The sequence below is a fragment of the Pelodiscus sinensis genome, chromosome 7 (assembly GCF_049634645.1).
Source record: "Pelodiscus sinensis isolate JC-2024 chromosome 7, ASM4963464v1, whole genome shotgun sequence".
Lineage (NCBI taxonomy): Eukaryota > Metazoa > Chordata > Testudines > Trionychidae > Pelodiscus > Pelodiscus sinensis.
The window spans coordinates 22,957,501-22,983,709 of record NC_134717.1 but is presented as its reverse complement, the minus strand read 5'-3'; the positions used below and the strand labels follow the sequence as shown (position 1 = coordinate 22,983,709).

General features: G+C 42.9%; 1 protein-coding gene across 8 annotated transcripts in view; it reads left to right on the top strand.

Moving 5' to 3' along the window:
* The window catches only part of QTMAN (queuosine-tRNA mannosyltransferase), a 349,427-nt gene that overhangs the window by 237,330 nt on the left and 85,888 nt on the right, over positions 1-26,209 (top strand). For 7 of the 8 annotated variants that reach the window (XM_075933321.1, XM_075933319.1, XM_075933320.1 and 4 more), the window contains one exon: positions 25,154-25,531. The exons of the other annotated variant lie outside the window; for it this stretch is intronic. In XM_075933321.1, the coding sequence (XP_075789436.1) occupies positions 25,154-25,531 (378 nt within the window). The remainder of the gene's footprint in view (positions 1-25,153; positions 25,532-26,209) is intronic. 8 annotated transcript variants of the gene reach the window in all.

Here is a 26,209-nt window from a genome sequence, read left to right as displayed (position 1 = left end):
CACAGTTTTTTCCTCTCACAGAGTGTCTAACTGACCTATGTGTAAAGCAAACATACCATAAGATTGACCAGTGGAGTTGCATCCACCTAAGTAATTGCAGAACAGCACATTAGCCAAACAAGTCATACATGGAATATTGCAGACAGAATGTCGGACTTCATAATCACTTGTGTGCATCAAAGGTTCTATTTCTTTGAATCTGTTTAGTTCCTACTACAGCTCTCTGCAAGAGAAGACAGATTTAAACAGTGGCTTTGGGAAGTCCTCCCACATAGGAGATGAGATTAATTCTCTGGTTCCTCAATATTCCATCCCACCAATAGGAAGTACTTAGAACAATGTAGAAAGACATCTCAGGGAACCCCCTCTATATACTCCTGATGAGCAGTTCTGGAGAAGGTAGACTTTCTAAGCCAGAGACCCATTAGAGAAGCCTAATCTTAATTTAGCTCACTGGCTACTCTTTTCTATCTCATTTCTTCTTTTCCCTCTGCTCTCTCTCCTTTTCTTTCAGTTCTTGTCCCTACGCCATAAGTCTTCCTAATACTATCCTTCAAATGGCATTACCTCTAATGTAGTTCAGAAACAGTCACATTGGACATTATTTCTGATGGATAATCTATTCCCTGCACAGGATGAGGCATACTGATTGCTTTAGAGCAACAAGTGGAAAGGAAGTAGTGCAGAACTTGACCAAACTCTAATGTGAAGAAATCCAGAGGCATCCCTACATATTCAGATAAATCCTTTTAATTCCAGGGTTCTACTGCTTTCCATTGAAAAAAGTCAGAGTAGGGAATATACAATTGCTTTATTATTTTTGATATAGTGCTCCACTTTTGAAGACTTGAGCTCAACCACACTCCTGCTGATTGCAGTACAGTACAATGCTATAGAAATCACACAGAAAAGATTTGCTTGTTTCACCCTCTGCACTAGCGAAGAGACAACAAAACACAACATGGTAAGTAAGAGTAGTCCTGAGGAGGGTGGAAATAGTACCACTTTTACTCCTGTTAGCTGATTTGTAGCATTACTTTGGGGATGGATAGAGAATTACATACTAATTAAAGTTGCCATCTGCCCCATTTTGACCAGCATAATATTGATTTTATTATCAGTGTGCTGTTTCCCTTACCACAGCATGCAAGGTGCCATTAAAAATATTTCCATGCAAGTTTGGTATTTGTGAATGCATTTGCTCAGTTATACATGTACTTACATTCATAGTTGTAGTAATTTCAAATTCAGTTACAGTAATTGTGGAGTCTGCTTTTCTAAGGTTCTTAACAAAACAAACGGGAGGGCCAGTGGACTTTCCCACTGCCTGAGAAGGGCATTGCAATATCTGTAGTTGTAGTCGTAGATGTACAATCCCTCACAAAACTTATGACCCACAAGGATTCCAGGTTTTATAATCATATAACCTCTGCAGGGGCTCCTGCAGTGGTTTAGACCACATTGTAATTCTGTGAGGTATTAATCAATCATTATCTGAAAAATTAAAATATACATCAAAACATCAAAGCTTACTTAGTAATAATGATAAAAAAAACCACCAAAAGCTGTAGCAACTAAAGAGATTCCCAGACAAAAATGTTGTTAAACTAGAATTTATATTACGTATAAACAACAGCAGATACTTGGGGGAAGGAGGTTTCACAGCCGCTTTGAAGTGAATTTGTTGCGATTATGAGGCTTGGGGCAGGGATTTTCTTGCTCTCACACTCTCTCTCTCTGTTTCCTCACCTCTCCCTGAACATAGGAACCTGTTGAAACTCCCCTGAACACAGTTTATTTAGTCAGGCTTTTCACAAAGACCAAAATCTAAATTATGGAGACCTGCTATTTACATGTATACCTATAAGTGTTACTGATGTGTATCAGTTTTTCCTATCTTTTAATATAATTTTGTCCACGGGACATTTAAGTCTACTTAAAATTTATGTGTGAGCCTAATGAAGACACAGAAGATCTGAATTTTTAAAATTGCAGTCTTTCTCCTAGCTTATGTTTGTTCTAAGAAGTTATACTTGTTTATTGAGAACAGCTCTTCAAAACAGTGTATAACACATAGTCCAGAACTTCTCCCCTAATAATTTGATCTAACCTAAAACAGCTCTCCAGCCAGTATTTCTAATGTGTTTTTTATTCATCTGACAATGACATCATTATCTTTCCATTCTTTTATTGTTGTTGTTGCTTTTAATAAAATAGTGCACAGATTGACTGTGGGTGCCAATAAAGGAAACTGATTCCCATAAGTGATTTTTCATTAGGGTAAATGAGGTGTTGTGAATAAACACATGCAATATAACATGACAACATGCAATGAAGAAAGAATGTAAAATGCACATTTTCTATTATAAGTAAATGTGCATAGGTTTATTGGCACAGCATTTTCATAGTATAAATGTGAAGAAAATATACACTATACAGACTGAGAAGACCAGAAAATCCAGCAGATAAAATGGCAGACATTCAGATTGACACTCAAAATGACTTTTAGTATGTTATGAAATGTCTATTATGTGGGGTATGAGTCTAGTTAATTTTAAGCCATTGTTACATCATAATAACCAGGCATCTATAACAATATTAACCAAATTGACAGGCTATTTTATTTGCTCTCTCCTTAAGGTTTAAATTTCTCTGCAATATTCATAAATAGGCCTGGTAGAATTAGATTTTTAATTTTTTTATAATGTTGATGGATAATATCAATCTTTATTTTAAAGCATATTATTAGTAATTTTTCAGATTTGCAGAATTATGAGTTTTATAATATTTTCCAGTTTTATTCATTTAAATTTTCATTCTTGTTGACATTATGGGGGAGGTGTCAGACAATTATATAATGACAATAGATGTTAAGCTTCACAGAGATAAAGCTTCATACCTGTTGAAGTTCAAATTGTCTACTTCACAAAGTAAATGTTGTTAGATGTTCAGCTGGGTTTGTGTGTATTTTCCCTGTGTGCCGCCCCAGCTCTCCACAGACAGCTGGTATACCAGACCCCAAGTGGCCCACCCAGTGGCCACAAGATCCATTAGTGTACAAAGGCGTCAGGCCAGGTATATTGTCATCAAAGCGTGGTGATAGCGCCTAGAAGACTCTAGATGACAATCCTAGCATGTATGCTTATGACAATGGACATATCTCCATTCCCCCCTTGTCTGGAAAAAGATATTCCCTCTGAGGTGCATCTTTATAACCTAATACAAACAGTTCTGACATAGTTACTGCCCCCCAATGTGGCTAATTTTCACCCATCACCTTGTGCATGTTCATTCAATCAAAACATTTCTATTACATACTGTCATCCTCACCTTATCTTTTAGGAGGGTCAGTGTGTTCCTTTTATCCCTGAAGAATGTTTTTGTAGCATCCTGGGTATTGGGATATGTTTGTGTGAGTAGTCTATTCCTAGTACATCTTGGGAATCTGTATTTTTGCAGTATCAGCCATATTCAACTTGTTGCCAGATTCTGCCTCATTCCAGGCCTCTGAAACACGATCTTATGTCTCAGGCTCTCTTCCTACTACAGTATATATACAACTATGCAAAGTAAATATCCTTAAATCAAACTCTAATAATGTTCAAGAAGCATTTTCTTTTTTGCCTATCAGGGCATCTCTGTCACTATGGGTACGTCTAGACTACAGGGTTTTGTCGACAGAAGTTTTGTCGACAGATACTGTCGACAAAACTTCTGTCGACAAAGAGCGTCTAGACTACATTCAGTTCTGTCGACAAAGCAGCTTGCTTTGTCGACAAAACCCTGTAGTCTAGACACAACCCTACATGCAATAACACCTTCTGTCGACAGAACTCTGTCGACAGAAGGTGTTATGCCTCGTAAAATGAGGTTTACCAGCGTCGACAAAACTGCTGAGTTCAGCAACTCTAGAACTTTTGCTTATGACAGCAATATGACTAGTTGAGGACTCAGTTGCCTGTTAGACTGAGACCCTATAAGGCCAGTCTTTCTGAGTTCACTGAATTTAGAGCACAAGAAGGGCCCGTATTTGCACACCAGCTGTCACAATATGAGGTGCCCTTGACCCACTGTGGATGAGTCCTCCACTGTGTCTGCCCACCTAGAGGGTCTGTCTTCTTAGAATAGGTAGGCATTTCATAGTATGGAAACTCTTCAAAGGTGGTCCAGGAGGAGGAAATACCAAAGGGATGGTAGGTTGCTTGACAATACTGGAAACTTTGTTGGAATGATCAAAGGCTCTAAGTGAGGGTTGGACTGTGGGAGAGAGGTCACTGTATTTAAGGTAGCATTTGTTGTTGCTTCCTTTGGTGCTTTGAGAATGAATTAGCTGATGCCTATGGCAGCTGTGCACAAGTACGGTGAGCATTAAATGGAACAAATGTGCAACTGTCTGTAGGAGTAGTGTCCCTCTGCTTCAAGTACTCAAAAAATAGACCAGAAGGAAAGGGGGGCTTATGAAATGTTAAAGGAATGTGCAAGGCAGTTCTTGTGTCTTGTAAAAGTAATAAGAGGCTCATTACAAATTTCCCCACAGCTATACCAGCTGCTAATCCACAGTGATGGTAGCTTCCTTACAAGGTATCAATTCAGCACGGATCAGGGCAGTGATGTCAGCAGCTGCAGAGGGTTTTGGCCTGTGGCATGTTCAGGCAATGGGGCACTGGAAATCATGGTGCTACTGGACTTAAATCCAAGGAAAGGATGTCAGGGAGTGGCAAAACATCAATACCCAAATGTACTTGTTTGTTTCAGAAGTTACCCAGAGCATATGTTGGTAAGTTCAGTAAGTGTGATGAAGATCTTTCTTATCTATGATGTCACTTCCTTTTTAAGGCCGCCTTTACCCAATATGGTGCTGTCAGGTAGGTAAACTGTTCAACTTCCCTGATATTTTTGCCTTCTAATGTAATATTATTACTTGATGTCTAGATGCCAAGGATGTTTATTTAAGCATACCTGATTTTAGTCTTGCTTGGCCTGTTATTTCTAGCAGTTTGTCTGTCTTTGTAACTTTTCAGGTGTATCACTCAGTAGTGCAATATCATGAGCAAAGTCCATGTTTTCTAGATGTTTGCCATCTACGCATGCTGTACCAGTGCTTGTGTTGTGAATATATTTGTTCACAATCTACTTACTAACCAACTGTGGAGATAAAACACAGCCCTGTTTCATGCCCGTGTCTACACTGGACCACTCTATTGTCTGGCCTTTACATCTCTGTAGATGGTCTTGATGATGTTGATCACTTTAGTTGGGATCACACAGAACTAAAGAATAATGTAAATCTGGAAAGACTGTCAAGTGCCTTTTGAAAATCAATTAAACTGATGAAGAGGAGAGCTTGCAATTTTATACATTCTTCAATAGTGGTACTTAGTGGGAACATCTGATTTACACAAAATCTCCCGAGCCTGACTCCAGACTGTTCTTCTCTATGCATTGCCTCTACTGACTCTTTCATTCTGTGTAGTGTCACAATGCAGAATGCTTTCCTAAAAATACAGAGTAACATAACTCCTTTCCAGTTGTTACTGTCAGTAGTCTCGACCTTGTTAGATATTCTGACAATGATTCAGTGTTTCCACTGCTAGAAGGAGGTTCTTTTTTCCAAACTTAATTGAACAGCTCCGTCTGTTTCAATAGGATAGACTTTTGGCATGTCTACTGTAATTTGACCATTTCCCACTGCTTTGTAATTTACAACCTATATTCTGACATCTCTATTGGACTGATGTTAATGTGAAATTGATCAGGTTCACATGTTGCATCAGAATTTGGTACTGAGGTAGGGATGGTCTATTGATGAGGATGTATTTAAAATGCTCTTCTCATCTGTTTTTCTGTATTACCTAAGTTGTAAACATTTTTCCATCTTTGCTTTTTATTGGCCCATGTTCTATTTTAAAATTTCCACATCACTTAGTAAACAGTAAAAATCATAGCAGCAACTTTCGCTGCTAGATGTCCAGCATATCCCAATCTATCTTTCCTTACATAGCTATTTTGCTGCTTTGTCTGCGTTCTTATTCTCCTCCTTTGCTTTTTTCAATGGTTCATTCATCTTATCATTCAGGAGTTTTCCTTTTAGTACATTTCTTTCCTTAATAAGGTGCCAAGTCTCTTGGTTTATCCAATTCTTGCACTATGTTGATATTCAGCTGTCACTGCTTCAGCCTGAGTTACATTGTATCTGAGTGCTGACCACTTTTCAGGTACCGTTAGCATCTCACCTTTCTCTGTCTTGGCCAATGCCTCAGTTTTGCTTCTTAGCTCAGGTTGGAATTTTTTTGTAATACTCATTCATTTTCAGTTTTGTACTGTTGATTGGCTGTACAGTTTATGTTTAAAGTTGTTCTTTCTCAATTTTAATTTCAGTTTAGCAATGTGAAGATTGTGGTTGCTGCTAATATCTGGTGTTCAGATGCTTTTACATCTTGGACAGATTCCCTGAATTTTGAGCTAATGCAGATGTGGGCAATCTGATTTCTGTATATGTGTTGAGAGAATGGGGTACTTACAAGAACTAAGTTGGACATCAACCACAATTCAGTGAGTCTCTTGCAATTTGGGATGATGATTCACATCCTGTGCTTCTCTATTGCTCTTTCTATACCTTGGTTGTCATGTTCTACTTGAGCATTGAAATCACCCCTCACAAGTATCAGAAGGCTACTTGGGGGAAAGGCTAGCTCAGTGGTTTGTGCATTGGCCTGCTTATAAACCCAGGGTTGTGAGTTCAGTCCTTGAGAGGGGGCATCTAGGGATTTATGGCCAATTTGTGAGGGATGGTACTTGGTCCTTCCATGGGGGCAGGGGACTGGATTCAATGACCTCTTGAGGTCCCTTCCATTTCTATGAGTTAAGTATATCTCTCTATATATTATATTAAGCACCAGATTTTTGCTGCATAAAATCCAGAAGCCAATCCACAAACTCTCATGTGAAACTGGCAAGTGGAAACCAACTGGTGTGAAAAAATGAGGGTACCTGTAAGAGATCTTAAGCACATCAACATCTTAGGTAAAATAGAAACAGCAGCAAATGACGGTTAGATTTAGCAGAGACTGCTGCTCTGAGTGCCAGCATTGAAGTGGGAAGGATGTAATGAAAAATATAAGACAGTGGGGAAAGTATATAATGGAAGGAAATAACTCTCCTATAACTATAAATTGTTCATGAGGATTTTTATTAAGGATGGGAAAATTGTTCTGAAGTATCTTATTTTTGTCTCATTATGTAAGTAAGCTCTAATGGGTTGTGTGGGTGGGAGTGGGTTGGAATGTCTTGTATTTTTCTGGCCTGTTTTTACAACCCAGGATCTGTTGTTCATCCTGCATCCTCTTACCCATCTTGGCTATTTTACGCTGTTTTACCCTGCCCTATCTTTGATGCTATATCCCATGAATTTAAAGGGGAATCTTGGCAAGTTTGGTGATTTCTAATGGACAAAAACTGACTTCAGCTGAAATTGTATGTCATTTCACCAAGATTACTGACATGCAATGCACCCTTGACACAGAGAATTGCAAAAATAATCAAGATTTTGAAAAAAAATGAAAGTAATTTGGACATAGTAGAAACTGTTAGAATTGTTGAGCACCAACAATGGATAACTAGAACTAGGTCTGCTGAGTACAAAATCATTGAGTTTTGTCAGGGAACAGGATGAGAAAAAGAATGGTAAATGACAGCAGAAAAGGCATCATCTGGCTCTTCTTTAAGCTTAGTGTGACATTGGACAATTTTTTTATCTGCATCATATTTTACAAAGGATAATAAAGAGTTTCCATTGTTAACCCACTGCTATTTTTCTCTGGTTTACATGGTCAAATAGACTAAGTTTAGGAGATTTTCCCTTTTTAATTTCAATGCATTTATTTAAACATCATGCAAAACTTTAGTTAGTGGTCAGGAAAAATAATGTCCACTACATCATTCCTATCATGTTGACAACATAGTTTACACTGTAGATGATTTACAATGGGCTATGTGTTCTTCCAGGAATTATAAATGTTATAACCAGGTACAATCTTTTAGACATAATGATATGTAGTAAAGCTCAAATGTCCAAACTAGTCTTCAGCAAACATCTTTCAAACAAAGTCCAAAAATGAATTATTTTATGAGTGCTATACATTCCAGTTATGACTATTCATGGTTTGTGCCTACGTTTTTTATCATGTGTCCACTGTTGTTAATAAAACACACAACAATACTTTATGCCAAAACAAAGGAAGTTAATGCAGATAGCTTGTTCCAAAGTTAACCATAAAGTAAACCTTTTTTAAAAGAAAAATTTTTTAAGTGAAATGGTGTTCTAAAACATTTAAAAATTGTCAAAATGATGAACACTCAATGTGTAATAAGAGCAAATACCACAGAATTGATTGCACACATGTCTTACATAAAGGATATTAAATAGTTTATTCCAAAGAGAAATTGGTGAAGTCTTATCTAATATAAAAAAATCTGTAATGACAGGTGAGATTTATGAGGACTGAAAACTGGGAAAGAAAAAAATCTTCAAAGCTGGGGCAGTGTATGATTGGAGAGCAAAGATAACATATTAGGAAGGTAGAGGAGGAGGAGGAGAGTTGCACCTCTCAGACTATTTCAAAAATATTTTAACCAAATTATGCCATAGCCACATTGCTAAGTAAACATCATTTGGAAAATCTTTTTTTTTTTAATTTCCTGTTGTGGTTTTTACAATACTATAAACAGGACCTAAGATTGCTTTGCACTTCAATGTTGAGGGAAAGCTATACTGCAGTTTTTCCAGAAAAACGGCCATTCTTTCAGAAAAACTACACTTACATGCATACTGCAATTGTGTTCTTTCGACAAAAAGAACACAGGGCGGGTTTCTGACAGAAGAAGCCTTTTTCCAAAAGACTTCTTTTGGAAAAAGGCATGTGTGAACAGGGAAGAGGATATTTTTCTGAAAGGATGCCTCCAGGAAAAATCACAGATTCCCTGGTGGCCTCTCCATCCACAGCAATCAGAACTTAAATGTGAGATAGTGTCCAATGAATGTGAACACGATCTTTCAAAAAAGCACATTGCTTTTTCGTTGTGCTTCTGCTGTGTAGAAGCTCTCTTTCGAAAGAAGTTGTTCTGGAAGATCTCTTCCAGAAAAGCTGCTTCTGAAAGAAGCCTGCAGTCTAGACATAGCCATTTACGACTACAGTTTCAGACAGAATTAAAATAGGGATCATTTGACTTTTGATTAATTGTTTCTACAGTGCAAGTCAGAAAGGAGTGACATGATAAAAAAAGAACACGGATGGTCTTATGGTTGAGGCATGATGCTAGGAGCTGAGAGATCCAGGATCTGTACAGGTCACTAAAGATGTCTTTCACTCATTTTTTCTTCATATAAAATGGTGATAACACTTCCATCATAAAGATACTGGGAAGATTAATTAATTATAATATTCTTGTATAGTTACTGTATAATTAAAGTATTTTTTATAATTTTACATTATATGAAATTTGTGGCCATTTGTATTACTTCAATATTAATATTTCTATATTTCTGAAGTAAAGGAACATAAGTAAATGAGGATTTCAAATGAAACACACATTAGAGCCATCATCAACATTTTTAAACTTTAGACCTAAGATTTAGATACCTGCTGTTTAGAAGATCTAAGCAACCACAAGTCCCATTGATTTAATCTTTCTGTGTTTTGGATCATGGAAAATGGTAAGATTATGGAGTGGTACAAATAATACTTATTTGGGGAGTACCATCACTAGTTTTTGTACCCCTTTATGGCACCTCTAAAACAAAGAACTGTATCAGGCAATTCTAGATCTATTCTATTCTATCTAGATTCTTTTGCTGTGCTTGTCAGTATCTGAATGCCTTCCAGTAGTGCATTATGCAACATGACTCCACATCTGTTTGTTCTGTCAGCCTCTCCCCAAAGGGAAAAGTATATGCAAGGAAGTGCCTTATTTTGGTAGAAGTTTGGAGGATTATTTTTGTTGTTGTTTTGTACACACATACATTGTTAGATGTTTGTTAGAGAAGGGAAGTTAAAAAATGTGCCTTGTACTTGGACCAGAACATGGTGAGGTTTGTGATGGTCCTTAGTTCTTGAGGAAGTTCACACCATGCTCTGATTGCTGCCAGAGAAAGTTCTATACTACCCCACAGAGGAGCTTTTCTCTTATTGGAGAGTGTTCCATTTTGCCAGAAGAGAGAGTAGTTTCAGTTTTCATCTCGAAGCTTTAAATGGTCTTTTAGCTATCCGGGCCCAGGCTATTGAGCCTTTTAAAGATAAGGTCCAAGACCTTAAACTTGATTAGAAATTCAATTATAAGCCAAGGTAGACAGTAGAAGAAAAATTATATGTGCTTATGGTAGCCTGTGTTGCTGAAATTTACTTCAGCATTCTAGTCTAGTTAGAGTTTTCTAAGTATTGAAGGCTTTGTGTCCAGGTACTTCATTCCAGACAAAGGTGATGAAGGCATGAATAACTGAGGCCAGGTCTTCATCCTCCAGGATGGAATGAAGTTATCCGTCATTTAGCATCAGTGAGAAATCTGAGTATCCCTACTCTACAGACTGAATTGACTAGTTGTGGGTTTGTATTTCCTGGCAAAGGAAACTGTGTTGTGACTGCAAACTTTTACAAATATTTCCCTCTCTCCACCAGCATCACAATCTCAGTCTTGCTTGAGTTGATCTTCAGCCTGCTATATTTCATCCATGAGCTGATCCATGAGAGCAGTGCAGTCATCTGTGATAACAAATAGCTACAGCTGTGTATCAGCTACACATTGCTGGCACTTGATTTCATGTCATCTAACCATTTCACATAATTGTTTCATGTAGAAATTGGAAGGAATTAGAGAGGTGATCCTTGTGTAACTACTGGTCTATTGGTGGAATTGCAATTTCCAATCACTACTTTTTAGGTAGTATTCAAATCATTTCAGCATGGCTATGTCTAGACTACATCCCTTTTTCGTAAAAGGGATGTAAATTACATGTATCGCAATTGCTAATGAAGCGGGGATTTAAATTTCCTCCGCTTCATTAGCATAAAAATGGCTGCCGCTTTTTTTCGGCACGGAGCTTTGCCGGAAAAAAGCGCCAGTCTAGATGCTCATCTTGCGGAAAATAAAGCCTTTTCCGAAAGATCCCTTATCCCTCTCTGAAATAAGGGATAAGGGATCTTTCGGAAAAGGCTTTATTTTCCGCAAGATCAGCATTTAGACTGGTGCTTTTTTCCGGCAAAGCTCCGTGCCGAAAAAAAGCGGCAGCCATTTTTATGCTAATGAAGCGGAGGAAATTTAAATCCCCGCTTCATTAGCAATTGCGATACGTCTAATTTACATCCCTTTTACGAAAAAGGGATGTAGTCTAGATGTAGCCCATATGTCTACATTTTGAGTTGGAGGTGTAATATCTAGGTTGTGGAAACATATCTAATGGAGCTACCACACTAAAACATAGAAATGTAGTCATGGTGTCATAAGTGATGAGATGGGCCAGTCATTTGTGTATATACCTAGCATCTTGGTTGGGATTGTACTCAGGGCAGCTAGTCCCTCCTGCTGCTCATACTACCTTATCTATTCTTCTGTTTTTAGCATGCTAGACTGAGGAGAGTAAGCACAGGTATGTCTCCTCTGGCTGGAAATTGCATTCCTGGCACAAAGTATGGACAAAGTATCTGGACCTCTGCCACCTCTTTTAGGTGTGACAATAGACTCTCATGGTCAGTTCTGCAGAGAGGGCTAGGAGGATGAGCATGTCTACCTGCCCTCTCTCCTTTACAGGAGATCATCTGTCAGTGTCACTAAAGCAGTTTCAGTTCCATGGCCTGATCTTAAACTGGATTGTGCTGGGTCTGGAATGTTATCTTGTGTTAGAGTATGTCTATCATCACATGATTAGTGTGAAATTTAGGCAAATAATACCTTGATAAGAACATTCATTCACAGACAGCTAATATAGTTGTAAGAATTTGAGATTAGTCATTGGTGTGGTGTTCCTTTTATATATAGATATTTCTTCATGAAATGCTTGGGAAGTACATGTGAATTTTGATTTACTAAAAACATTGGGTAAGTTTATATATTAATGTTTACTGTTAATAATATCAGCAGTCCTGATATGAGAATGAAATAGCTCTTTTTGAAAGAGATAAACAGGATTGGCTGAGATTGGCAACTTCAACTAGATGGAAAGAGTTTACCTCTGAGATTGGTTTGAGAACATCTCTTGTTTATAATATGTGTACTTGATTTGAATGATGATACTGAGTATGAATATTAGAATTTGCTGATTATAGCTACAATATAACTATAACAAATAATGGGGAGCACTGTAACTAGATTCAAAATAATTTATTCATTCATTTAAATGACTGTATCAGTAATGGAAAGTACAGCTTAATGTTGGCAAATTTCAATTCTTCTTTGAGTGCTTGCTCATATCCATTCAACTTCGTTGAATGCATGTGTTGTGTGCACAGATTGTCAGAGTTTTCCCTCAGCGGTACCTGTCAGGAGAGCCCCCTGGAGTGGTGCCGCTATAGCAGCCCATATATACCCCTACTGACCCTCCACCACCTCAGTTCTTTCTTACCTCCTGTGATAGTTGTTGGAGCTCTTATCTTGGAGCTTGCTCATGGACTGTACTAAGCCTATGCTCTTTGGTGCCCCACATGATTCATGCTTGAAGTGCTCGGGTGAGGCCTACGTCCTGGCCATCTTCAAGATCTGTCACAATTTTAAGCCCCAGACTCAGCACAAGAGAGATTTGCTCTTAAAAATACTCCTAATGTAGTCAGCGCTTTGCCTGGCACTGGCCGTGGACATGGCACTTGAGACCTGCAGCGCACAACCCTCAGTGCAGGAGGCACCAGGGTCCTCATCAGTGTCATGGCACCCTTCTGTCTGGCACCACTTGCAATCATGGGTGCCATGTAAGAAGAAGTGGCCAGAGAGGGGCAGATCACCACCCTGATATGTGCCCGCACCACGCCCCCAGTCTGGGTACCCTGATGTGCCCACACCGGCTTCAAAGTCTGCTGTTCCTGGGCCCAAGCATGGTCAGTCGAGCATGACCAAGGGATGTAGTGCAGAGGAGGAACCAGTGCTTATCGATAGGCCCTCTGTGCCAGACACTTTTGAGCATCACGGGAGTTGATAGAGTTGATCATAAGCCCGCCCTTGCCACCACTAGGGCACTGGGATTGGCCCCAAAGCCCATACTGCATCAACAGCACTGGACCCTAGCAGGTGCTCATCAAGAACGGCACCTTTGACAGCTCTGGGCCCCTCTGTGTCCTTGAGCTCGGCAACATGTGCAGCACTGCACACCCCGGTGCTTATATCAACACTGGTGCAGGCACCGGCAGCCCCCGTGGTGCCATCAACCACACTCTCGCAACAGACCTCAGCCTCCAGGGCCCTTATCCTAGTGGTGCAGCCTACAGCACCAGAACAACTGATGCTCCCACTGCTGGTCCAGCACCCAGGCAAGCCAACAGAAATGGTTTGGCATGTGGCATGGCATGGTTCCTCAGGCCCTTCCTCGGCCCTGTCTTGGTCCAAGTCTGACTGGTCCACGGACTCCAACATGGAGTTGGTACGGTCCCAGTGATGATCCCACTCAAGGCGACACTTGGGTCCCAGCGCCGTTCCCTCTCTAGGCACCATGAACGATACCGCAACTTCTCAGGCCAGTCTTTCCACCAGTCCTGGCCCCCACAATGGCAGCAGCCAGGCCAATGCCCTTTCTGTACCTGTGGGCTTATCATCAGGCCTGGGGACTGTCCCTTCTATTATGGATTCTTTGTGTTCAAAGCCCCGGGTCCCACCCTCAGCCACACTGTTACCCAGGTTTCTGGCACAAGATCTGGCCTCAGCAATCCGGGGTAAATCCCCCAGGCCTTCGTTGGAGGGAGCTGGGGATCAGGGTCCCTTGAGCCAACTGGCTTGCTCCCTGGTCTCAGAGTGGCTGCAGAAGCATGAGGACTTGATGATACATGATTACTCATCATCATCCTCAGATGAAGTCCGGGGGCTGGCCTCTCCGTTGATGCCAGCAACAGATTCCCAAGCCCACCAGAAACTCCTCAGGAGATTGGCACAGAGTCTGGGGGTGCAGCTTGAGCGGGCTTCAGATTACTTCAACCCAATGGTGGATATCCTTAACTCAGAGGCCCCATCTCAGGTGGCCTTGCCCCTGAACAAAACAGTGACCAAGATTACCTACGCTTTCTGGCAAACACTACCGTCCATAGCGCCCATGGACAAGAGGAAAGAGCAGCTGCAAATTGTTCCCCAGGCAGGGCATGAGCACCTGTTCTCCCACCTGCCTGTTTTTGGAGCAGACTGACACCAGCCTCCATGGGATAAAAGACTCCAGGATGATCCTCAACATCCACACCTCTGTCCCACAGATGCGCTCCCTCCTTGTGGCCCCATCCCACCCTTTCCAACAAGGGAATAGGTCAGACTTCTCTAGGTGCAGAGGCCATAATAATAATAATAGGAATGGCAAACGGCTGTCCCGCTCCTTGTTCGACCAGGGGGCGGGCCCCTTGAACAAGCCCCAGGCCAAATCTGTGAAGCTGCAAATAGGTACAGTGCACCAGTCTCACACCAGTGGTCTTTTACCAACTGTCATTCTCCTTTCCATTGTGCCTGGTTGCATACAACAACTGACCAATGGGTCCTGGGCACAGTGAAAAATTAATATTTTATTCCATTCTGCTCCCGTCCCCCCCATCTCTCTTCAGGTTGCCCTCTCATGAGCACTTACTAAGATTAGAAATGCAACAACTTCCTGATTTGAGGGCTGTGGAGGAAGTTCCTCAGGACCTCAGGTGGAGGGGCTTCTACTCCCGGTATTTCCTGATCCCAAAGGCCAAGGGCGGCTTTCACCCTATCCTGGACTTGAGGTGCCTCAACACTTTTATAGTAAAGTCAAAGTTCAAGATGGTAACATTGGCCTCCATCAGCCCTTCCGTAGCCACAGGAGACTGGTACGCTGCCCTTGATCTCAAAGACACTTACTTCCACATTTTGATTGCGCCCTGCACAGGTGAGTCCTCTGCTTCACGGTGGGTCACAGTCATTATTAGTTTATGGCCCTCCTGTTTGGTCTTTCTGCGGCCGTCAGGATGTTCACAAAATATGTGGCGGTGGTGACCGCATTCCTGAGGAAGTGCAGAGTCCAGGCCTACCCGTATCTGCATGACTGGCTTATAAAGGGTTCCTCCCTTTCTCAGGTTTAGAAACACATACCCCTCATCAAGGAGACCTTTCTCAGATTGGGCCTTATCCTAAATAAGGCCAAGTAAACCTTGACCCCCACTGAAAGGATAGAATTCGTGAAGTCCTGTTTGGACACAATGAGGGCCAAAGTTTTTTTGCCTGTGACATGCTTCAGGGCAATAAAGGAGACCATCCTGAGGCTCCAGTTGTTCCCCACCATGATGGCCCAGTGTTGCATAAAGCTGTTAGGATTTATGGAGGCCTGCACTTATGTGGTGCGTCATGCCAGACTCAGCTTATGACAATTCCAGCTCTGGTTGGCATGAGTCCACACCCCAGCACTCCAGCATATGGACATGGTGGTAACTATGCTTGCGGGCATATTCAAGTTCCTCGACTGGTGGCTGTGCAAGGAGGTGGTCTGCAAACAGATGCCATACCACAGCCCTTCCCCATCTATCCAGCTCGTAATAGACGCTTTCTGATATGGGTTGGGGAGCCCATCTTGGGAAGCTACGGATGCAAGGTATGCCCTGTGGACCTCTCCCTCCACGTCATCATCAGGGAGTTGAGGGCTATCCACCTCACATGCAGTGTTTTCTTTCCACAGCTTTGAAACAGGTACATTTTGATCTTGACGGACAACATAGCAGTGATGTTTATATAAACAGACAGGGTGATACTCATTACTATTCCCTGTGCAGGGAAGCCCTTCTCCTGTGGGAGTTCTGTTTAGCTCACGATATTCAGCCAGTGGCTGCTTACCTCCCCAGAATGCAGAATGCGTTGGCAGATATCCACAGCAGGTCCTTCAAGGGACACGAGTGGTCCCTCAGGGTATATGTAGCTCTGTCCATTTTCTGCAAGTGAGGCTTCTCCTTCGAGTGAGTGCTCCACTCTGGGTGCTGGTGCATCCTCGCGCCAGCGACTGGAGACTTTTCTAGCCGTTTCTGCCACACCGCGCAGATGCCATGGCACCCTCTAGTGTCGTTGGAATTGAAGGGCGCCTGCGCGCACAGCTCCTCAGTTCCTTCTCTACCGTCCTCGGCAGCAGACGAGCCCTCTGTTCTCCTTACTTTTCTCTAAAAATAGTTAAATACCTCGTTTTATTCCCTTAGTTACCTCATCATCCAAGTTCTTTAGCCCTATTCACCTCCCCTCTCTAGTTATTTTTAAAAAAAAAATCTCGTTGCGAATTGCCGCTTTTCCCCAACTCCTCATGCCCAGCTCGCTGGGCTTCAAATGCTGCGAGTCATGTCGGGATACCATACCTACTTCCGATGGACACTCCACTTGTATTAAGTTCCTTGGGGAGGCGCGCCTGACTCAAAAGTGCCTGCACTGCTCCAAATTAACAGCGAGGGCGCGCCGAGACTGAGCCAATAGACTAAGGACTCTCTTATACGAGGAGTCCCTCCATCCCTCCTCAGAGGACTCACCTACGCTTTCTAGATCACCTCAACTAACTAAGGGTATGGAGAAAAATCAACCCTCTACCCACTCTTCTTCCACGACATCAAAAACCGGTCTCTCTCCAACTCCATCCCTATCCTCGGCACCACTAGCATTACGAGTTAGCACTGAGGATAGGTCGGGAACCTCCGGCGCATCGCAGCCTAAGACGCAGGCACCGCACAAAAGAGCTCTTTCAAAGCCAAGGCAAAAATCAGCGGCACCTACTGCTATGGCACCTAAGCCATCCTCGGCACCGACTGTGCCATCGAGAAAGCGCTCAGCACCGAAGCATGCCAAAACGGCACCGTGCTCGGCACTGAAAAAGGCCCGTACTGATAATCCACCTTCTAGTGCTCCGTTGCCGGAACAAACCTCGGCACTGCCAACCCCCTCGCTACCGACACCGTTACCACCGAAACTGTATCACCCCGGACCATCTCAGAGGCGTGAGCGGTACCGATCCCCGGTGCGGAGCCACACCTCCTCGGCACCTCCGTCCCCTTGGCTGCTTCTCGTTCAGTCAGTGACATCGGCACTGAACCAAGGAGCAGGTTCTCATTGTAACACTCTGGCCCGGCACATAGACCTCCATCCTGGCAGCCGGCTACAGTTCAATATACATACCCTCCCCCTCCGTATCCATGGTATGCACAGCACTATGCTTACCCACCCCTGCCATATGCCACTCAATGGCAACCCTGGGAGTCACATCCAAAGAAGAGTCACCATCAACCCTCTTCTACTAATTCCAGGCCATCTTCTCCCTCGCCTCCTGCCACCGTATCTGCCACTGAGGGTGAGACCAGACCTCCTTTACACAATTCCTCCTCCTCCCCAGATGAAGTGGTCACCACAGAAACCCCACCGTCGGGAGACGACACGAAAAAATTTCAGGAATTGTTTAAAAGAGTTGCTATAGCTCAGGAAAGAGATCTCCAAGAGGTGCAAGTCAAACAATATCACCTTCTTCGTATGCTTCAGCCGCCAACTGCCTCCAGAATTGCTATCCCCATGGATGAGGCTATTATGGATCCATCCGACAATATCTGGCAGACCCCAGCATCCATCACGCCAACAAATAAGAGAGCAGACCGTAAATACTTTATCGCTCCAAAAAATATGGACTTCCTTTTTACCCATCCACCTCCGAACTCCCTAGTAGTTGATTCGGTACGGCACAAAGGTAAACAACCTCATCTAAGAACAACCCCACAAGACAGGGATCACAAAAAGGTGGACATTATGGGCCGAAAGGTTTACTCTTCATCCACATTGCTCCTCAGGACTGCGAACTATACTGCCATGCTTGCGGACTATGACCACGCCAATTATTCCAAGCTCCAGGATCTCTTCCAGCACCTCCCGGAGCATAAACAGTCAGCCCTGCTCAATATTATGCAGGAGGGCCACACTATTTCCCGCACAGCTTTGCAGTCCGCTATGGACGTGGCAGACACCGCAGCTTGAATTACGGCCTCGGCGATAGTGCTCTGCCAAATTTCCTTGCTACAAGCATCTGGGGTACGTAGGGATCTTCAACAAAAGTTTGAGGACTTACCCTTTGATCGAACCAACCTCATTGCAGCTAAGACCAACGAGGTGTTGCATTCTATGAAGGACTCTCGTACTACTCTTAGGACCCTCGGAATGTACACTCCTCCATTCAAGAGAACTAGGTACCAGCCTCACCAACGCCCGAGAGAGCCGTTCCGTCAACAACCCAAGTACGATTTCCACAAACAGATCTCAACGTCGTAGACCACAGCGACAACAACAACAACACGTTGCACCCCATCCACCATCGAGCAAGCAGCAGGTTTGAAGATCATGTCGAGAGCCAGGAAGCCAATCCACTGACATTCCCAACTGGTACTCTTCAGTTCCACCATCTCCTCCGGGCCTTTTTCCACCAATGGTCCCTCATCACTTCAGACAAATGGGTCTGATTCAATCTGGTTACATCATCCCCTTTACCTCTCTTCACCCTACCCACCCTCCTACCCCGTCCCTTCTCAGGGACCCCTCTCTCGAAACCGTCCTCCTACAAGAGGTTTCACATCTTCTTCAACTGGGCACAGTAAAACACGTACCAACACAATTTCGGGGCCGGGGTTTCTGCTCAACCTACTTCCTAACCCAGAAGAAGACAGGAGGCTGGCGACCCATCTTAGACCTCAGGCGCCTCAACAAATACATCGCATACCACCGTTTCAAGATGGTCACCCTATCAACTGTCATTCCCGCGCTCGATCAACATGATTGGTTTTCGGCTCTCGACCTTCAAGATGCCTATTTCCACATTACAATTCATCCTGCTCACAGACGCTTCTTACGCTTTACAGTGGGCACCCAACACTACCAATACAGGGTGCTCCCATTTGAACAGTCCATGGCCCCCAGGGTGTTCTCCAAAACCCTGGTGGTTGTAATGGCCTCTCTTCGATGCCAAGGCATCATAATATTCCCGTATTTGGACGATTGCCTCATAAAAGTTGCATCCTTCGACGAGATGAAGACCATGACAGATACCACAATAGCCCTTCTACTCAACCTCAGGTTTCATGTAAATTTCGCAAAATCCACTCTACGCCCAAGGCAGAGGCTGGAATTCATAGGCGCCATCCTCGACACAGTCGCAGCAAGAGCTACTCTTCCCGAACACAGGTTCACGATGATATGTGACCTTATCCAAGCAGCACAAGCGGTACCGACTGTCATGGTCCGCCACTGCCTCAAAATCCTCGGACACATGGCTTCCACGACCTATGTCATCAGTTTGGCCAGACTCCACATGAGACCTCTCCAGTCCTGGCTTGCGACGGTTTACAGATCCTCCAGAGACCAACTCTCCAAGTCTGTCGCCATTCCACCATCCATCATCAACTCCCTGCTCTGGTGGACAATTCCTCAAAACTTGCTACACGGCGTTCCTTTCCAACGCCCACCTTCCACTCTCACACTTATAACAGATGCCTCACTCATGGGATGGAGAGATCACTTGGGACACATCACAGCCCAAGGCAAATGGTCATTTATGGAGCAAACGTTCCATATCAACCTCCTCGAGTTACAGGCGGTCAGATATGCATGCCAATATTTTGCTCAGTACATAGCTCACAAGACCATCACCATCATGATGGACAATACCACCTGCATGTACTACATCAACCGTCAGGGTGGTGCTTGATCCCTTTCCCTGTGTTCGGAAGCTACCAAGCTGTGGAACTAGTACCTATCACACGGGGTCACCCCTTCGGCTGTTTACCTTCCTGGGATACTCAACATCACAGCAGATGCTCTAAGCCGTACGTTCATGGACCAGCACAAATGGGAGATTGACAGACGCTCCCTCACTCCGCTCTTCCGTCACTGGGGCCAACTGGAAGTGGACCTCTTCGCCACAAAGAACAACCGAAAATGCCACCTCTACTGCTCCAGAGGAGCCCTGTGGAAAAGTTCCCTCGAAGATGCCTTTTCCATCACATGGGATGCCTCCCTCCTGTATGCCTTTCCCCCCTTCCCGCTTCTACACAAAGTCTTCAACAAGATCAGAACAGACCAGGCGCTAGTCATTCTAGTGGCACCTGCGTGGCCCAGACAAACGTGGTATCCTTACCTCCTCAAGATGACGGTGACGGACCCGTATCCCTTTCCTTGCCACCACAACTTCCTCTCGCAGAACCACGGTCAGACCCTTCATCCAAACGTTCTCAAGCTCCATCTCCATGCCTGGCTCCTTCGTGGCTCCAGGATGCTGAGACTGCCTGCTCAGAGCAAGTGAAAGACATTCTAATTAATAGTAGAAGATGTTCCACTAGGAAAACCTACCTGTAAGGGTGGACTTGTTTTTCCCACTGGTATGCTCAAACCCACGCAAGCCCACCACACCTCGCTCCTGTACATACCTTACTGGACTATTTACTATCCCTGAAACAGTCTGGCCTAGCACTTAGCAGTATCAAGGTCCATGCCACCACCATAGCGGCTTTTCACTATTCTACGCAAGGCGCTTCCTTTCTCGCTGACCCACTGACCAAGCGCTTCTTTAAGGGTCTGCAGAATACCTTTCCTCCTGTCTGTCCACCAGTCCCCGTTTGGGACTTGAACCACGTTCTAAAGAGCCTGATGAAACTGTCATTCAAACCAATAGCCACTTGCTCCTAGTCTCATTTGTCTATGAAAGTAGCCTTCCTCATCGCCATTACCTCTAGCAGGAGGGTGAGTGAGCTTGCGCCTTGATGGCTAACCCTCCATACACCGAACTTACACTTACACAATTCCAATGACACTAGAGGGCACCACGGCGCCTGCGCGGCGTGGCAGAAATGGCTAGAAAAGTCTCTGGTTGCTGGCACGAGGACACACCAGCACCCAGAGTGGAGCACCCACAGGGACATATCTCGAAGAACCATCGTTACTGCACAAGGCGAGTAACTTTCTTTCTCTACTTGGATCTGTTTGTGACCCACAGCAACAAAAAGTGCCCCTGCTTTTGCTCCCTATTCAACCACTGCCCGGGGTCTCTGGGGGACACCCTGATGATTTTTTGGCCCTAAGGCCTTCTGTATACTTTCCACCCTTTTCTCTGCTCCACACAGTGATTCTCAGGGTCAGGAAGTTTCAAGCCTCTGTGATTCTGATAGCCCCAGCATGGCCTTGCTAGCACTGGATTCCAGCCCTCCTCGAGCTCTCAGTAGAGCAGCCCTTGGCCCTCCTCCTATACCCAGATCTGATCTCTCAGGAGTTCAGCAGGCTTCAGGAAATGCACCTCCGCTCCCTGCACCTCTTGGCATGAAAACTCTGTGGTTGACAGCCACCGAGAGGCAGTGCTCGGAACGAGTCCAGGCAGTTCTCTTGGGGACCTGTACATTTTCCAGAAGAGCTTCTTACCTGGCAAAGGTGAAGCACTTTCTTTTCTGGGGTAAGGAGTTCTCCCCTATAGAGGCCCTGTGCTGGTTATTTTGGATTATCTCCTGGATCTCAGACTCCACGGTTTGGCGCCTTCAGTACAGGTGCACCTGGTAGCCATCTTGGCCTTACATTCAGGGTTGCAGGGTAGGTAAAATGGACCCTATAGTCCACCATTTCCTTAAGGTATTGGATAGGGTTTACTCCCATGTGGTTGAGCCCTTGCTCCCATGGGACCTGAATCTGGTCCTCTCGAAGCTCATGGGCCCCCCTTTTGAGCCGTTGGTGATGTGCTCCCTTCTGTACCTGTCCTGGAAAGTGTCCTTTCTTGTATCTATTACCTCTGCCCGGAGAGTGTTGGAACTGCGAGCCCTAACCATGGTGCCTTTGTACACAGTCTTTTTTAAGGATAAGGTCAGGCTTTGGCCCCCACCCCACCTTCCTGCTCAGGGTGGCATCACACTTTCATGTTAATCAGGACATTTTTCTACCTGTTTTTTACCCGAAACCTCATGGTTCTAGAACAGAACAGGCTCTACACTCTTTAGATGTTAGGCGTGCTTTAGGTTTTTATTTAGAAAAGACTAAACCCTTCTGTAAGTCCCCACAACTGTTTGTGTCCATAGCAGACATGATGAGCTGACGCTGGCAGACCCTTCATCCTATTTCATCTTGGATCACCTTCTGTAGTAAGGTGTGTTCTGAGCTGGTGTAGATTCCAGCCCCACCTATCACAGCCCATTCAACCAGGGCTCAAGCATCTTCCACCACCTTCATTGCTCAGGTGTCCATTGTGAAGATCTGTAGGGTGGCCAAATGGTTGTCTGTGCACATATTTGCGAGTCACTATGCCATAGCACAGCAGACCAGGGAGAATGTGGCAGTGAGGAGGGCTGTGTTGCAGTCTGTCTCTCTATAGGCTCCAACCCTGCCTCCTAGGGTTTGGTTTTGGAGTTACCTAAGTGGAATGGACATGAGTAAGCTCCCAAAGAAGTATTTACCTTACTGTTGTTCTTTGAGATGTGTTGCTTATGTCCATTCCACATCCCACCCACCTCCCCTGTATTGGAGGATTCCGGCAAGAAGGAACTGAGGGGGTCGAGGGCCAGAAGGGTTATATGTGCACTGCTATGGCAGAGCCACTCTAGGGGGCTCCCCTGCTGGCCTGATGGGTATCGTTGAGGGAAAAATCTCCGACAATCTGTGCACACGGCACATGCACACCTAAGTGGAATGGACATGAGCAACACATGTCATAGAACAACAGATATGAAGATAAGTAGCTGTTTTATATGTTTGGAGAGTAACAACACAAAATAGAGTACAGATTAAAAAGAGTAGTTATGCAGCGTACTGATGATGAAAACAAATTATGGGTTATTTCAGACAAATCCTCAAAGGAATTAGTCAAGTGTGAGAGCAGTGTGGGTAGAATTTTAGTATAATTTCAGGGTAATTTATTTGCCTTTATAGAGACTGCATTGTAAGGTAACATGGATGAGTTGAGGGTTTAAGAATATTTGTTTTGACAAAAGATTTAAAAAGTAGTTTATTCTCAATTCAGAAATGAAGGTTTCAGTGTGATTGAGTAAAAGTATGAAGAATTGTGGAAGGAGATGGTAAAATTGAACATTTTTTTTCTGGTAAAACAGTTCAATAACCAGGCTAAACAATCTAAACATTTATGAATTAAAGGAAACTTGGAATTCAGACATATTTATCTTAAATAGTACTAACCACATGAAATGTGTTTCCAAAGAAGGCCACAGAAACAAATAATGTTTAAGTAACTAACCTTAAGATACAGATATATATTTATGAAAGAGAAGACTTTGCCGGACCCAATGACAGAGCTGTGCAGTCAGTTTGATAATGGTCTTAAAAGAGACAAACTGATTGAATGAAGTGGTTTTTCCCTCTCTGCATTTGCTGATGATGGCCCATAATTCACAACTACTTAAAAAACAAATATCAAAATTACACAGCATAAAATGTCACACTTAAAATAGTACTAAGTGAGCACTACTTCCTGCATATAACTCTATTAAAATGTAGCCTGTTGTTAAGAGGCTTTCAGCAGGCAACTAGAGGTCTAGTTTGAACGTATGACTAGAAGTGAGGAAGTCCTGAATTGTGAGACTGACTTTGTGACCTTGGAAAAATCACTTAATCTCTCTACTTCAGTTTTCTTAACTTTAAATGAAAACATGGTGATTACTCTGACCCGCTGCCTAATAGGGAGAGCCAGGTCAGATGCCTCCAGGTTGAGAGTGGATCTTATAGCGTGTGCTTTAGATAGGTTCTGTGCTTCTGAGTGCCAGGTTTATAGGGCAGTAGGCAAACCTGGCCTTTGTCTAGTGCTGCTACAGAGAGTCAGCATAAACATTGCAGATGGAGGGGTATACATTGTTTACTAATATGCAGTGTTCCAAACATAATTTTCTAACTCAATAGGTATCTTGTTGCTAGGCCCCACTCATTTTACATGCATGGGAATAGATATCTGTACCTTCCGTAGTGGTAAGAAAGACCTGTTATTTTAGATGTCAGTCAGGTAAAATATTAAGCATATTTCAGCCTACCTTATGTTATACACCAAAAGCACAACTGAATCCAATTTTTTTAACTTATTTGTTAAATATTTTCTGATCATACATTTAACATTTGGCTCAGATGATGGGTAATGGCTTTCACTTTCATGCCACAGGTTCAAATGTAGCCCAGGTTATTAGTGAATGAAAGCTGGCGTAGGCAGCTGCTCTTTGACCTATAAGAAATGATTTCCTGGTCTCAGTCTAGTCTCTGTGGGTATGTCTAGACTACAGGCTTTTGTTGACATAGGCTTTGTCGACAGATACTGTCGACAAAGCCTCTGTTGACAAAGCACGTCTAGACTATAGCCAGTTCTGTCAACAAAGCAAGCCACTTTTTTGACGGAGTCTAGACAGTCTCTTTTGAAAAAGCACAGTATGGATGCAATAGCGCCTTTTTTCAACATAACTCTGTCGAAAAAAGGCGTTATTCTTCGTAGAAAGAAGTTACTGCCGTCGACAAAACTGCCGCATTCTGTCGACTTACTGTTGAAAGAGGCAGGTATTCACATGATAGTAAATCAACCAAAGGATTTGGCTCTCATTAGCAATGTTACTGTAGCATCTGCAAAAGACCAAACAGTTAATGGCTATGGAGACAGAACTGCCTTCTTACTTCTTTAAAACTTTTCTTCCATTTCAGATTGGAAGAAAATGATCTGCAAGTTGTGTGGGATCCTGTTGTCAATGTCTGTGCTATAGTTGTACTCTGGCTTAATAGAAGCATTCAGGTTCTAGACCTGTGGGTCTGCCACCTTTCACAAGCATTATATTTGCTAACATATGAAAAATGTCACACTTACTAAATCCCTGTGCAGTTATTCCCAGGATCAAAAATGCTGACCATCCTCTCTTTTCATTTGTAACTAATTAATTAAAAAGTGTCAACTGAAATTATCTGTATACATTGTAAAAACAGTATAGGAATTTTCTTTTTTTATATATAATAGATTCATGCCGGAGCATAAACTGGCCCATTTGGAGAAGATAACCGATGTTAAAAGAAATGGAGATACTTATCTACTTAGGAGTCTGCCTTTCCAACAGAAGTATAGAGCCCCTGGGAGTTTAATGGAAAACAGCAACTCAGGTCCTGAATCTGGACTTTATGAAGCACAATCTGGACTTTGTACCACACAACAAGACCGACCACAACACCCATTAATATCACTAGAGAAAGTGAATAAGTCTAAAGCATCAGAAAGTACAAATCAAGAAGAACCTTGTCAAGAAGAAGATAAGCAACATATGACTTTTAACCCTTGTAATCTCCTGAGTGGACCGGACTGTCAGCAAAGACCTTTGCACATCATCTGGCCTCACAGGTGGTAAGTACTGCACAAATCAAAATACTATTCCTCAGAATGATTTATGAATTTGCTTTCATGCTGTTCATGTGATTAATGTCATATATAAATCTATGTGATACATTGATAACATTAACAGGTATTATTTCATATATCTGGAATTGCACATCATCAAGACCCACGTATTTAACATAATTAATTTGAATATATTTTAGTAGTGTAATCAAGAGATTTGTATATTAGTGTTAATGACTGCCTTTCAGTGTCTAAGAAAAGTATCCCAAAGTAACACAAATTATACATGTATTGCTGGCAACTATATTTTGAAGTGTTTTCATATAGAAGTCCACTCTCGACACTCGGTATGTAGCATGATTTGTATTATATTAATGTTAGTGATTAAGTATTACTATACTAGGTCAAACTACACAGTTCATTATTGCATGTCTTTGTTATAAATATACCTGTTCTGTGTTTTAAATAAATAAATAAACACATGCTTGAATATTTTTCTCATTGCTAACACAGATACCTGATCACAAATTTTTTTCTAAATTGAAGAAAATCTACCATACCAAATAATCACTAAAAACATATAAACTTTAGCTTGATTCCAACATAAATTAGGATTTAAAGAGGTAAAATGTCCTGATAATCTTCTGGTATTGGGCACGAACATTTTAATCTAGTTTTTATTCC